This window comes from Trachemys scripta, chromosome 2 (genome assembly GCF_013100865.1).
Source record: "Trachemys scripta elegans isolate TJP31775 chromosome 2, CAS_Tse_1.0, whole genome shotgun sequence".
Lineage (NCBI taxonomy): Eukaryota > Metazoa > Chordata > Testudines > Emydidae > Trachemys > Trachemys scripta.
This window is the reverse complement of record NC_048299.1, coordinates 129,631,076-129,646,974: the sequence shown is the minus strand read 5'-3', so window position 1 is coordinate 129,646,974 and position 15,899 is coordinate 129,631,076. Positions and strand designations below refer to the sequence as shown.

At 42.2% G+C, this 15,899-nt stretch overlaps 1 protein-coding gene across 1 annotated transcript in view; it reads left to right on the top strand.

Moving 5' to 3' along the window:
• Positions 1–15,899, top strand: part of DNAH5 (dynein axonemal heavy chain 5) — a 212,461-nt gene that overhangs the window by 145,586 nt on the left and 50,976 nt on the right. The window contains exons 55-60 of the mRNA XM_034759516.1: positions 3,347–3,461; positions 3,750–3,926; positions 7,201–7,404; positions 7,813–7,992; positions 9,796–9,933; positions 12,096–12,231. Coding sequence (XP_034615407.1) covers positions 3,347–3,461; positions 3,750–3,926; positions 7,201–7,404; positions 7,813–7,992; positions 9,796–9,933; positions 12,096–12,231 — 950 coding nt within the window. The remainder of the gene's footprint in view (positions 1–3,346; positions 3,462–3,749; positions 3,927–7,200; positions 7,405–7,812; positions 7,993–9,795; positions 9,934–12,095; positions 12,232–15,899) is intronic.

Here is a 15,899-nt window from a genome sequence, read left to right as displayed (position 1 = left end):
TGCATACTGTGGCTTGGGTGCCAGATGAATCCATCATCTTGCCTTTCTGGTAATGGTTAGGGTCTTTTAAAACCACAAGGCCAGACCAAATCTCTGACCTTCCCAGCCACCACAGATCTCAGATCAGTGCACATCTTCCAAGGCTTGGCTTTAGTGGTTGTCAACCTCTAGGTCCCTAGCCTGCTGTCGACCTGGCAGCTCCATTCTATTGCTCTACTCATCCTCTCCTTTTCTTATATCTGAAGTATCAAAGTTCTTTGCTTCAGTCCCGGCAGCCACCCTGTCCTCTGACTGGCAGCTCTGTGCTGCTGTGTCTGGTGATTCATGCTGCCTAAGCCTTCCTGTATCTTCCCGTCCAGCAGGCAAGAAACCTAGCATTTTCAGCTTGCCAAAAGAGCAGCGACTTTGTCACATCATTGCACTGGGAGCTCATGTTGAGTTGTTTGTCCTCTATGATGTCTAATGGCTTGTCAAAGGGCTGACAAGATCCTTATATATATAAAAAGGGAAGTTGTGAATAGGAGTAGGGAGATGATTTTTACCTCTGCATTATGGCATATATGGCATTGGTGAGACCAGTGCTGGAATACTGAGTACAGTTCTGGTGTCCTCATTTAAAAAGGAGGCTGAGAAATTGGAGAGAGTTCAGAAAAGAGTCACAAAAGTGATTTAGGGGCTGGAGAAAATGCCTTACAGAGCGACATAATGAGCTCCGTCTGTTTAGTTTTTCAAAAAGAAAATTGAGAGGTGACTTGATGACCTTCATGGGAAGAAAATACTGTGTTCTAAAGGGCTCTTTAATCTAGTGGAGAAAGGCATAACAAGAACCATTGCGTGGAAGCTGAAGCCAGACAAATTCAATTTAAAAATAATGCACACATTTTTAACAGAAAGGGTGATTAACCAAGCGAAGTAGGGAATTCTCTATTTCTTAACGTCTTCAGGTCAAGATTGGAACATGTGCATTAGCCATATAATTGGGCTCAGGACAAGAGTAACTGTGAAATGTGTTATACAGGAAGTCAGACTAGATGATCTATTGGTTCCTTCTGCCTTAAAGTCTATGAATTTTCCCAGCCTGCTCTACAGCCATTCCATTCTTTGACTCACTTTGGTTGGGCATTACCTTCTAATATTTGTTCATGTAGGCTTTTCAACCTAGAAATTAAATGTTTAATTCATTCATTTGATGTCACATGATTCAAGTTGCAGGATCAAGGTGCTTTTGAAACTCTAGCCAGAACAAATGCCCAGTGATTCGGTGCCTTAATTTTTTAGTGTCTCATTGTGAGATGTTTCTAAGGATCCCAATTATTGGAAAATGCTTCCTACCCTCTGAAAATCAGACTTGTTTGGGTGAACCACAAATCAGAAATGGATGCTATGTTTAACTGACTTCCCTGTAAAGTAATTGTTAGTTTCACAGTTTCAAGAATTACTGTAGAGAGAAGCTTTTAGTTAAAAATGGGGAAAGCACCTTTTACGGGCCATGTGTTCCCTTACATGGTTATCTACTGTTCACTCTCTGGTCTTGAGCCCAACAATGATCGCTGTCAAGTGATTAAAAAACATAATCACAGTTAATTGAGTGAGTAATCGCAGTGTTAAACAATAATAGAGTACCATTTATTTAAATATTTTTGGATGTTTTCTACATTTTCAAATATATTAATTTCAATTACAACACAAAGTACAAAGTGTACAGTGCTCACTTTATTTTTAATTACAAATATTTACACTGTCAAAACCAAAAGAAATAGTATTTTTCAATTTGCCTAATATGAGTACTGTAGTGCAATCTCTTTATCATGAAAGTTGAACTTACAAATGAAGAATTATGTACAAAAAATAACTGCATTCAAAAATAAAACAATGTAAAACTTCAAAGCCTATGAGTCCACTCAGTCTCACTTCTTGTTCAGCTAATCGCTCAGACAAACAAGTTTGTTTACATTTGCAGGAGATAATGCTGCCCGCTTCTTGTTTACAATGTTACCTGAAAGTGAGAACAGGTGTTCACATGCCACTGTCATAGCCGGCGTCACAAGATATTTACATGCTAGATACGCTAAAGATTCATATGTCCCTTCATGCTTCAACCACCATTCCGAAGGACATGCGTCCATGCTGATGACGGGTTCTGCTTGATAACAATCCAAAGCAGTGCGGCTTGATGCATATTCATTTTCATCATCTGAGTCAGATGCCACCACTAGAAGGTTGATTTTCTTTTTTGGTGGTTCAGGTTCTGTAGTTTCTGCATCAGAGTGTTGCTCTTTTAAGATTTCTGAAAGCATGCTCCACACCTCGTCCCTCTCAGATTTTGGAAGGCACTTCAGATTCTTAAACCTTGTGTCGAGTACTGTAGCTATCTTTAGAAATCTCCAATTGGTACCTTCTTTCCGTTTCGTCAAATCTGCATGAAAGTGTTCTTAAAATGAACAACATGTGCTTAGTCATCATCCAAGACTGCTATAACATGAAATATATGGCAGAATATGGGTAAAACAGAGCAGGAGACATACAATTCTCCCCCAAGCAGTTCAATCATGAATTTAATTAACACATTTTTTTAACGAGCGTCATCAGCATGGAAGCACTGGAATAGTGGCTGAAGCATTAAGGGGCATACAAATGTTTAGCATATCTGGCATGCAGTGTACCTTGCACTGCCGTCTACAAAAATGCCATGCCAACACCTATTCTCACTTTCAGGTGACATAAATAAGAAGCGGGCAGCATTATCTCCCGTCAATGTAAACAAACTTGTTTGTCTTAGTGATTGGCTGAACAAGAAGTAGGACTGAGTAGACTTGTAGGCTCTAAAGTTTTACATTGTTCTATTTTTAAATGCATTTTTTTTGTACATAATGTAAGTTCAACTTTCATGATAAAGAGATTGTAGAAAATGTAGAAAAACATCCAAAATATTGAATAAATTTCAATTGATATTCTATTGTTAAACAGTGTGATTAAAACTGTGATTAATTGCGATAATTTTTTTTGAGTTAATCACAGGAGTTAATGGCAATTAATCAACAGCCCTAATATTCAGCAATCTTTAGTCACTGTGTGCATGCAGAGTTCCATAGGTTTTTCCCTGATTTGAATTGTCTTGATAGAAAATTCCTGTTTAACCTGTGAAACACCAATTTCTGATCAACAAGGATAGTGGAAAATTACATAATGGAAAACTTCAATGACAATTTTTGTACCAATTTCCTTGACATGAAACATTTTTGGCAGTAGCTTTCATATTCATCTTGTTAGAAGAATAATTGTAAAGGAGAATCATAAAATTGCTAAGGAACCTGTTATGCTCTTTGCTTTGTATTTTAAATTGTAGAATGAATACTGGATTGGAGAAACTGAAAGAGGCATCTGAATCAGTGGCTGCTCTAAGCACAGAGCTGGAGGTTAAAGAAAAGGAGCTTCAGGTTGCTAATGAAAAAGCTGACATGGTAGGCATAGCTTTGTACGTGCAGTGCTCTTTAACTTCTTGTGCTTCCTTTCATTTTCTCATTGACAAGGAATAATTTAAGAAGGAGGAGTCAATTAGGAGTTAAAAAGGGATCTGTGGTATAGCATGACAATAGTGAATGTAATATACTTATTTGAATATCCTAATAGTTCATGGATATGAAATTAGACAGATGGATTCTTACACTGAAAATTAATACACAGTAACAAATTCTTTCAGCAGTGTATTTTCTTTGATATTTGCTGGTTGTGTTTTTCCCCATTTTTAGGTTTTGAAAGAAGTCACTGTGAAAGCACAGGCTGCTGAGAAGGTGAAAGCTGAAGTGCAGAAAGTGAAAGATAAAGCCCAGGCTATTGTAGACAGCATTTCAGCCGATAAAGCCATTGCTGAAGAAAAGTTGGAGGCTGCTAAGCCTGCTTTAGAAGAGGCAGAGGCAGCTTTAAAGGTCAGTATTAAAAGAGAGGGACAAGTAGGTCTACCATTTTCAGAGGATGTGCTCCATAGACAGTAGGCTGGTGGGTTGAGCCACATACCCTACCAGTTGACAAACATTTCCCTTTTATCTCATAAATGTCGGTCAAACTGAATGTGCTCATGAGTTAGTTAATCCTACAACAAAAGGAATGCTTTCAACACTTAAATACTGATTGTGATTTTTCATGTTAAACTCGCAGCAACTCACATATGTAAAAGCGACTCCAGTCCTTGGTTTTGATATCACACTGGTAACCAGCTAATGCCACTGCTGATATTTTGTTCAAACACTGCTGAATAGACCGTGACTAGAGTGCAAACCTGCTTTATTCCATCCTAACATAGGTCTCTTCCCTCTTGTCTTATATTTTCTCCTATTATGTATATTGCACCAGTTTACTGCTGTCCTACTCCCTTTGCCTCCTTCTTCATGACTACTTCTGTCAGGTCTCCAATACCTGGAAACACTATTGCCACTAGTTTTCTCATGTTCTCTTTGTCTCCAGCTTTGGACACTACTCCAAAAGACATCTTTGCTGTGAAGTGTTTACGCTGTAATGGAGTAGCTCATTCTGTATGTTCTTGGTAGTGGTAATGTCTGTTTCTGCCCATGACTTTACATTGTGCATCACTGGGAGTGAAAGTCCCATTTTAGTTTAGTGTAGATCAGTGATACTCAGATCTCAGTGGTTCAGGAGCCAAATTAGCAATCAACATTACCCAAAAGAGCCACAGTCTTGTGAATTAATTCACTATTATTGTCACAGCAAAATGACTGACCACATATTCTACAATTAGTTAATAACATAGTAAAAGCATCCTGATTGGTTAATAACTTAGATCGGTTAATAAGTAAATCACACAGTGTTTTCATATCATGTGCTGCCAAGAGCCGCAGGAGACACATTGAAGAGCCACTTGTGGCTCCCGAGTTTCAGTCTGAGAATCACTGGTTTAGATCTTGCACTGTATAATTCAATGGGCATTTACACTAGTATGTAAAGTGATAAATAATAATTCAGAAAAGAACTTTTGATGGAGAATAGCTTCAGTTCCCATTGTTGAAACCTGTTAATCTAATAGTGGAGAGCTGTTGGGGCGGGAAATGAGAGTCTCTGAAGAGCAAAGCAATGAGTGGGAGGTATGGACTAGTGATGGGAAAACCTCTAGGTTTGCAGGCTCGTGTCAGAGAAGTATTCAGACTTTCAGATGCTTTCCTTAATTCTTGAGCAGCCTTCCCCCCAAATGCCTTTCTCACTCAGGTACATTATTCCTCCAAATACACCTCTCCTTCAGATGATATTGGCCTTGCAGGACTGATTTTTCATGAAAAGGTGATTTGAGAGGCCTTCTCTATTCTTCACATAAGAGTAGTGGCTTTTTTGCACACTAAGATGTCAGAAAACTATAGTGCATTTTGAGACGTAAACTCCAAGGTGCCCTTTTAAAGCAGAACTGATCATAAGACTTGGGGTTGCAATGACTGAATCATGCTGCACCAGAGTGAAATAATAGGCCTCTGGTCACACTCAAAGATATAAATAAGTGGGATACCCCTGAAGAAAATCCTCCCAATAAAAAACTCTGTAAAAGGGGATGGGGCTCCAAGTTATCTTGACTACTTCTCCAAGAAGATCTGTGCACCAAGGAAGCTGTAATCAAATACTTAGGAACTTTCTAATGGTTTGGTTTCCATTCTAATATGTGAAGGCTTTGAATATTTACATATTTGATCCATATTTGCTCCCTGGCCTAATGAAGATGAAGACAGCAATCTAGTGTGTGACTGTGGCAGTCGGAATGCAGTGATAGCATGTACAAGTCATGGATTTGTAACTAAGATCCAGCTATTAGATACAGTACCATGTAAAACAAAACAGAATTATGGTGCTAGGATGCTTTGTAGGAGTTTTGATTACTGCATAAACTGCTCAAACTATCCCATCAAAGTTTATGGTATCATCAGAAGGCCTCAGTGGAATTAATGCACAGTAATTCAATTACCTGCAGTATATTTGTCTTCTACCCTATACCTTGTTCCTTGTTTTATTCTGTGATTGACCAAAAATAAATCTCCAAAGCGAGTTAGTTCTTTGACAGCTATTTTTTTAATGCAGCTATCCTGGTTTTACTAATACTAACTGACAATATAATCTTTGTAAAATAAATTCCAATATCATCTGAGATATAAAATTTAAATAATGCATGTAAAATTTCACTCTGGGTAAAGGTGTCAAATACATTACATAGACACTTATACTCTGTAAAATACAGATGACAATTTTCCATGAGGATATCATTGTTTTCTCCGTCTGAGAAAGAACTGTGTTGGCTTCATCTGCGCTATAACTGCTCACATGACAGCTTCAATAGGGAAAAAGACACACAAGCAGGAGCTAACAAGCATATGAATAAATATGTATGTAAAATTATTTTAACATTATTTCAGACCACAATTTCCTTTGAGTCTGAGAACACTCCTCGTCAGTTGTGATTGTTGCATAGATTGGTTTTCTCATTATAATCTGGCAAATTATGGTCTGCAAGGACTTGAGAATTTTAAATTATTTACTAAGAATTTAATGGAATTTTGCTAGCAGCACAGAGAAATGTGTACTGCAATACTTGATTCATTTACAGGTTTCTTAGCTGTTAAGTGACCTTTAATTGGTCAATCTGCCCATTCATCATAACTTCAAGACTTGTTAGTTTTAAATGACAAGACTACTATTAAGTGGAGAAGATACATTGTGGTCTTACATAAATAATTTTTAAAAATGTAAAATTCTTTAACACAAATTACGGTCCCTTTGTCCTTTCTATTACACTGATAATTGCTTGTAAAATGTGCAAACAAAAGCATTACGTCATGTAACTAAACTTAAGTTATTGAATGAGCTTTTTCTCTTCTTTTTCATCCCTCAGAACAGGCTTGCTTGTGTAAATTGCTGAGTGCCTACTTGGTGCTGCTGAGCAGAAATTACTTAGTAGCTTACAAGAGGCAGCAATTAAAACCTTTCAGAACTGGACCTTTCTAGTTTTATTCTGCTTGAGCATGATTTAACAATTAAAAACTTGCTATGAATACGTAGGTTGGATTAATTTTTCCAAACAGATCCTATGCCTGTAGGATGGATTCAATGCAAGTGTCCATCATTTTTTGATATGCATGTCTTTGAGATGGACAACATGGTTTACTACAGCAACAACAGTGATAATCCCTTTCCTTCCTCTCGATTTCATAGACAATCAAACCTGCAGACATTGCCACTGTCCGTACACTGGGCCGACCTCCTCATCTTATCATGCGTATTATGGACTGCGTGCTCCTGCTGTTCCAGAGAAAAGTGAACAGTGTGAAAGTGGACCAGGAGAAAAGCTGCACCATCCCATCGTGGCAGGAATCACTGAAATTGATGACAGCAGGAAACTTCTTACAGAACCTGCAGGTACTTTAAAAACATAGAAGAGAAAAATGGATTGTCTAATGGCTTCAGCAAAGCAAATGTTGTAAGAAGTATATGTTATATATTTCATTTTAAAAGTTATGGGTTTTCGACCCATTGTATTGTGAAGAAACAAAAACAGGGCATAATCGTACAGTTTTCACTCAAAGGAAATTTCTGTTGATTTCCCATCTGAATTTTGCCTAAGTAAGGATTGTAGGATTGGGCTCATTGTCAGATAATTTGCTATTGGCGGGTAGTTATGTTATCTATTTGCTTAAATCACAGGCCATTCATAAATTAGGATGTGCCAAATAAATTGTCGGTGAGTTTTTTAAAACAGCTTTGGAGAAGCTGACTGATGTGTGGTAATACAGTGTGGCTAAATTATTCTCTCCATGATGTCTCCAGCAATTCCCAAAAGATACAATCAACGAAGAAGTTGTGGAGCTTTTGAATCCTTACTTTGAAATGGTAGACTATAACATTGAGACGGCAAAGCGAGTGTGTGGGAATGTTTCTGGCCTCTGCTCATGGACCAAGGCTATGGCTGCATTTTTTTCTATCAACAAAGAAGTGTTACCCTTAAAGGTAAGTCTGTATTGGTAAGCCAGTGGGAGGTTTTCCTAAATAACACTGTGGGATTTGGCCCAGTGGGCAGACAAACTACTAACTCCAGCATGTGACTAAGGGAACTCACCACCACAAAATCAAAAATGCCACAAGAGGGCTCACCCAGCAAGTTGTGGATTTTTAAACAATAAGCATATGCGCAAGTCCATCCTGATCCTGATTTAGTAAAGCTTTTAAGCATGTGCTTGAATGCTTTGCTGAACTGAGGCTTTTGGGCTCTCTTTTTCTAAGTGCCTTTTTAATAAAGTAGAACAGCTCTATCGTATTCACAGAATCTGCTCCCTGTATATATTTAGCCATGTCTGTTCACTTGGGTGGAAAAAAATTGTGCTGACCACATTTGACGCCTGTAAGCACTGCAGAACTGAACAGGTGTGGCATAGGGAACTGGATTCTTTGCATCCAGTTCTTGTGTATCTATAGAGCGACTAATGAAGGAGCTATACAGGTAGCACTAAGGGAATAACTAGGCCTACAGAACCTTTATGACTGGTAATGAGGCAGCAGCGGGAGAGAACCTAGCGTCAAGGAGCAGTTTACAGGGCAGGCAGTTATAAATATGTATTCCTTTTTTGTTTATAAACTAAGCATATTAGATCTGAAAATCACTTGCACAATAAATATGAAACTTCAAACTGCCATTTCTACAGAGTTGAAGTGCTTTCTGGGCATTTGCCCATGCCATTTCTGTTCTCAGATAGATGTACTGAGAGAGAAATTTTCGAAAGTAACATCTGCCTTTTCATAAACAAACCTGGATTTGCTCACAGTTGAAGTATTTATTTATCTAACAATGAGACTTGTAGATGCAAACACAAACTTCATGCAAAACTGAGTAAATCATAATTAACCAAATGCCTCCAGAATTAGTAAAATCTGGAATTTCGTAAAAGAAAATATCAATGTTGGGGACATTTCCTTAGTGCTGGTTTGGACGCCAGTATAAGTTGGAGCAGCTTGAGAGCTAATTTTTACCAACACCAGCAGGAATGGCCTCTTAGGAGCCATGATTCCAGTTGGCTGTTGCAGGAGTGCAAGGCATTGCTGTCTTATCTCAATGCTGCTCTTATATTGAGGGGGCCCAGGAGTGTCTGGTGTGGAGCTGTCTCTGCTAGCTGCATAACTCTCTATGTCAAAGGAATCCCCAGCTACCCCCTATATGGCCATTTTCCAGTTGCTTTCTGCTGACCGAGCAGGGCAAACCATAAGGCCAGGGACCTGGCCTACCTACAACCCTTTATCTACATACACAAAACTCTTAATATAAGTATGGGATTTGTATCATAAATTAGGGCTATACATGACCTGTAGTACTGGCTTGTTAGTACTGTATTTTAGATGAGATGGTTGATTATCTCCTTTATACTTTGAGGCCTTTCAAAGAACAGATTGATACTCAATAAGAAGGAATTAGAAGGACATGATCTGAGCATGGAATAGCTATAGGTCTGTGATGTTTATATTTGAATTCAGAAATGTGTTCTCTGTACACATGTAGTCTGAGAAAATGTGGAGGGTCATCTGAGTGAAATGCTTTATCCCCTCCTGTGAAGTGTTTTATCACAGAATTGCAGCTGAGAATTGTAGCAGAATTCAGTCTGTCAGACAATTGAATTGAAAGGATTCTGAGTATTAGCTTAATTATACAGAGCAGTTTAGATTTTAAATATAATGCTATGAAGCTTTAATTGAGATGTGGTTTATATCAAATGCTTTGAAACATTCTGTGTATGATTTGCTTTGCATATGTATATTTTGTAGGCTAATTTGGCAGTCCAGGAGAATCGCCTTGCCACTGCCATGCTAGATCTGCAGAAAGCCCAAGCAGAGTTGGATGACAAGCAAGCTGAATTAGATTTTGTACAGGCAGAGTATGAAAAAGCCATGAGGGAAAAACAGGTGCAGTATTCCTTACATTAAGATACTCTTTGACTGTTTTAGTCACTGATACTATTTATGCAATCACAAAATACAGAGCATCTCCTCAAACTCACTATTGTCCTTTGAAATGGAGAATTTAGGGAACAAAATTTGAATTTTTTGGGGACATCCTTCTTTTTTGTTTTTGTTTTCTCATATACTTTCCTGGCCCACTTTTCTGCCTCATTAAAACCCACTGTGTATGTAGCACAAAGCTTCATGCATTGAACACTGCATTTGTTACATGAATATGTGAATATTTCTGTGCACAGACATTTGAAATTGTGGACTTTAAGCTCCCAGGCTGGCAGATGTCACCCACCTTTCACCAGCACTTAACAGCCATGCGTACAGTAAAAAAATTAAAACAAAATTCAAAGGTTCCCATGAAGGGGCACAACCAGAATTTTCCTAATGAAGGGCCAGAGGGTGCTGGTTTGGGTATTTAGGGTCAAGCATGATGCGGAGGAGGGGGAATTACGTATGAGAGTCTCCCTGAGGTTGTCAGATCTGCCTGAAATTTTAATTCAGAGATAGATTTTTGTGACAGTGTCTCGGGGGCAGTAACTGGGTCCCCTTTGGTCCCTCGTATGCCATGCACAATGACATATAGGAGGCATCCCTATCCCCAGGGGCACAGATGGAAGCTCCCCGCACTGCACAGTGGTATAGGATCTTCCCCTTCTAGGGACCATCTCATTAAGTCCTCCTCAGCCCTGGACTCCTCCCACCTGTTCCAGCCCTGGGGTTCCCATGATGGATCTGTGGTCTGTATTGCTCCAGCTGCTCTGTGCTGCAGCTTCAGCCACCCTTGTAGCCACAGAGAAAGCTCAACCATCCAGCTTGACTCAGTAGCTCCATCCTGGGTTGGAGTCGCCACAGGTGTGACCAGAGTGCATGATCCTGCACACAGCACCTATGCCATAGAGTTGTCCACTAGGGGAAGGGACCAGGAGCCACTGGAGTGAGTGTGTGTTCTCTATGACCCCTTGTGAGATGTATCTCTGGGGGTCTGAGCCGTGGGCAGGGCTAGGCAGCATGCTGTAGCCTCTGTCCAGAGTCCTGACTGTGTTGTTGGGCGGCAGTGTTTATGGGAAAGGTTGGGTCCTGTTGTGCCCCTGATCCCTTATATACAATTGTATGGAGCAAGCCCAAATATGCATCCATTCTTTGAAGTTGATGCATAGTGATGGAGCATTTCAGTTTTACGTGCTATGACTAAGGCCACTAGGACTAAGGCCATGTTTTAGTCACGGGTATTTTTAGTAAAAGTAATGGACAGGTCATGGGCAGTAAACAAAAATTCATGGCCCGTGACCTGTCCATGACTTTTACTATATACCCCTAACTAAAACTTGGGCCGGAAGGCCATGGGTGCTCGGTGGGGGGCGGTCTGGGGATGCCGCTGGTGCTGGGGAGGAGGGTTGCCCGGGCCCCCTGCTGGTTTTGGGGGGGATGCAGGTGACAGCATGTGACCCAGGATTTCCGCCGGTGCTGGGGACGGGGGCGGATGGCAGTGCATGGCCTGGGCCCCCTGCTGCTGCTGGGCGGGGGAAGGTTGGCAGGGCTTGCAGGCTCCCTACTCGTCTCTGTGTGTCCCTGCAGCTCCTAGGGCGAATGATGGTCGGGGGGCTCCGTGCGCTGCTCCCGCCAGAAGTGCCAGCTCCGCAGCTCCCATTGGCCGGGAACCGCAGGCAATGGGAGCTTCATGGGCGGGGCCTGCGGGCACAGACAATATGTGGAACCCCCTAGCCCCTCTGCCTACGAGCTGCAGGGACATGCTGGTGGGAGCCAGGGAGGCCCCCCCCAGGTAAGCGCCACCCCACACCCCAACCCTCTGCCCCAGCCCAGAGCTACCTCCCACACATCCAAACTGCTGATGCTGGCCCAGGGGCTGCCCAGGTGCGCAGCCCCTGAGCCAGTACCAGCTGCTGCAGAAGTCTCAGAGGTCACGCAAAGTCACGGAATCCATGACTTCTGTGACCTCCATGACAGACACGCAGCCTTAACTATGATACTTGGCATATGGTAATGCAGTGAATATTAAAGTACTATTTGTGAGTCATTATGCAATTAAGGGTTTAATTAAAAGTAGGTTTTTCCTTCCACTTCCAATCAGTGTTTTTTTGTGTGGTCTGTAGACCTTACTTGAAGATGCAGAACGTTGCAGACATAAGATGCAAACAGCCTCCAGTCTTATAAGTGGTCTAGCAGGTGAAAAAGAGAGATGGACTGAACAGAGTAAAGAGTTTGCTGCACAAACTAAGAGGCTTGTGGGTAAGAATAATTTTTTATTATACAGACTTACTGTGAACTCTCCCTGTGACTATGAACTGGAGTGAAACTAAGGTCACCTGGGTTCTATTCCTGCCCTGCAAGTAGCTTCTTTGGGTGACTTTGGACAAGTCACTTAACCTCTGTGTCTCAGGGCAGGTCTTCACTACGGGGGCGGGAGTCAATTTAAGATACGCAAATTCAGCTACGCAAATAGCGTAGCTGAAATCGACCTATCAGAGCTGACTTATCCTGCTGTGAGGATGGCAGCAAAATCGACCTCCGCGGCTCCCCGTCGACGGCGCTTACTCCCACCTCCGCTGGTGGAGTAAGAGCGTCGATTCAGGGATCAATTGTCGCGTCCCGACGAGACGCGATAATTCGATCCCCGAGAGATCGATTTCTACCTGCCGATTCAGGTGGGTAGTGTAGACCTAGCCTCAGTTTCTTTAGCTCTAAAATGAGGATAAAGTCTAATTCTCTTTGTAAAGCACTTTTTGTCATCTTTGGGTGAGAAACACTACATAAAAGCAAGATGCACATAGTAAGGTACAAAATAGTTTGTACAGCATATAAAACTAGTGGTAACTCATGATACTTTCATGCTTATATAGTAATATTAGGGAGTATAATCTGTGGACTGCAGCTAGTAGAGGGTGACATGTGAATGATGACTATTACGGAAGCAGCATAGTTTGTATAGCTAAAGATGTTAAGATTTGTGCCTGAAATAGAGATTAATTGTTCTGTATGAATAATAGAGTGTATCTTCCCCACACGTAGACCACTTATTCTTCAAGGATAGAATAACTTTTTGGACAATTTTCCAATGAATACTTTGAGTTATAAGTATATTTACAGTAAGTAACCTTCTTCAGATCCTGCTAGTAAATTTGTGGTTTTTGAGATTAAAAATACTGTAAAAATTATAAGGAATAAACGACTTTGAAAGTTGACCACTTTGCTTCTATATATTTACATTATTGCTCATCAGTTTCTCTCTACACAATGATAATCTTTTAAAATTTTTTTGTCTACTAATACTGTTGCCATAATTTTCAGAATCTAAACTTTTGATTTAAAAAGAGTCATTAACCGTCTAGTCTTGGTTGTAAACTAACATGATAGTGTTGGAGGATATTAGTGTGGTGGTTGGTGGAGTCCTGATGGTGGTGGACTAGTGCTTGGGGACTGGTACTATATTGTGTGAAGGTTGAACTCACTTTTTTATTTTCTTGATTTCTATAGTTTGCACCGCTGGGTGGAAATAACTTTAACTACTTAACAGTTAACTGTTTTGTTATTCTTGCGGGGCATTGGGATTGGATTTAGTCTTCAGTATCTATCAAAGCTCTGAATCTATGATACCATCCAAATAATGCAAGGAGATATAAAGCACCTTTAAAAATACCAGTTTCACAGGTGTTACATTTTTCTTCTGATAACATGTAACGTCCATGGCCATGATGTGTGCCAGGGTCACTGGGAAATTAATGGGAATGAACTCAAGCCCTTATGCTCCAAATACCCAAGCCTCTGCTTCTTGAGCTGGAAAATAAATTCATGTATCCACTGCAAAAATATGGGTTGAACAGTTTAGATCCTGTCCAACAGAGATCACAGATCTTAATGATTACATTAGCATGCCATGTAGATAACTGCTGTGGAATTAGAAAAATCATGGATACAACTGAACATGTTCCTTTTGTTGAATCAAATCATGGGTGCCTGGAATATATCAAAACATAAGGGTATTCCCTGCTTTCACTCCCATTACTGAAGGAGACACTGGAGCTATGTCTACACTGTTACAGCTCTGGCATGTGGGGCATGGGTAGCTACATGCCAAAGTGAAAAGCCAGCTGCATCCATACTGTGTTTGTAACTATATGCATCAGTGTCAGGTTCTGGCAGGGGGAGGTAGCGGGGAAATGCTAGGCAGCACCCACTTTTGGAGCCTTCCACTGCAGTGGGGAAATGCTCTGGCAGCAGGGAGGCAGTGAGATGAACACTGCTAAAAATAGCAGTTAGATGGGAGAGACACTGCTTGAGCATGCAGAGACCCCATGTAATATATATATATCATAAGTTCTGGCATGTCTTTGATCAGGTAAACAGTGCCTCACCATCTGTGCTATTATTTATACCTGTGATAGGGTGTGTGTGCAAAATGTGCACTCTACATGTTGCAGTGAGTGAGTGTGCAGTGTAGATGTACCCGGGGATGCAGTATTTTGTGCACACACCTCCCTGTTTTCTCAGGCTAGGTTGAGCTCTCTGCACTGAGCAAGGATGTGACTGGGGGAAAAACTCTGCTCTTCCAGCCTCCTGCCAATAATAGGCACTGTGCTGTTGCTGCCTCCTGCCTGGGATGTCTATTTCTCCTGCATCCTGGCTTTTCAGTGTTTCACTGCAGAGCAGGGAGAGGGGAAAACCCCCAAAGCTGACAAAGACCATCAGCACCAGACCTTCCCCCATCCTGAGTCTAAAGATTAATGACTACGAGAAGCAAGACAAGAGAGTGACCCTCCTCCACCTTTAAGTGTGGGGAGTATTTGGCTGGCTGGCTGGCTGAATGAAGGGACCAGTGCTTTAGATCTGGGGGCAGGGAGGGGGTGGAGATGAAAACTGTTGCAAAAGGGGACATGTGGTTGCTGACTCACCCCCTGGGAATGCAGGGTTTAAAAGGGGAAGCCCTGCACCGGAAGCTCTGTTTTACACGGAGCAGTCTTGGAGGCAGCCAAACATCCTTGTGGCGGATGACCAGTGCAGGTACTCCATAGGGAAGGTATACAGTGACCAGACAAATGGCTTGGAAAAAGACTTAAAAAGAGGTGTTTGTTAAAGGAGTGAACAGGGACGGTTGGGGACTTCTGTGATTGGTATGGCATGGAGCCAACCCCCCCATTCGTATAGCCCACCTTAACCCTTCTACGAGGGGGGTGGATTAGGGTTACCATTCGTCCGGATTCCCCCAGACATGTCCGGCTTTTTGAGCTAAAAATAGCGTCCGGGGGGAATTTGTAAATGTCCGGACTTCCCCCCCCCCCATGCAGAGCGCGCGTGGCTAACAGGGCAGCCGGCGGGATGGGGTCACTTACATGGGGCTCCGACAGCCAGAGAGAGCCCGTCCTCCGCCTCCCCTACAGCAGAGATCACTCCCTCCCTCCCTCCCTACATTCGCAGATCGCCTCCGGCAGTCTGGAGCTCCCTCCCCCACTGCTGCCCAGCGTGCCGGAACGAACGGCTCAGGCCATTCCTGAGCAAGCTCAGAGACATTAGGCGAAGGCCAACAACAAGGGGGCAAGGAGGTCAGAGAAGGGGCAGGGAGGTTCTGGAGGGGGCAGTCAAGAGATGGGGGGGGTCGGGAGTTCGGGGGGGGCTTTCTGGGGGTGGGGGTGTGGATAAGGTTTTTGGCAGTCAGGGTACAGGTAGGGGGTAGGGTCCTGGGGGCATTTGGGGGGTGTCTTAGGAGGGGGCAGTTAGGGGACAAGGAACAGGGAGGCTTAGGTAGGGGTGGGGTTTTGGAGGGCAGTTAGGAGCAGGGGTCCCAGGAGGAGGCAGTCAGGGGACAAGGAGCGGGCGGGAGGGTTGGGAGTTCTGGAGGGGGGCTGTCAGGGGGTGGAGAGTGGTTGGATGGGGCATGGGAGTCCCGGGGGTCTGTCTGGGGG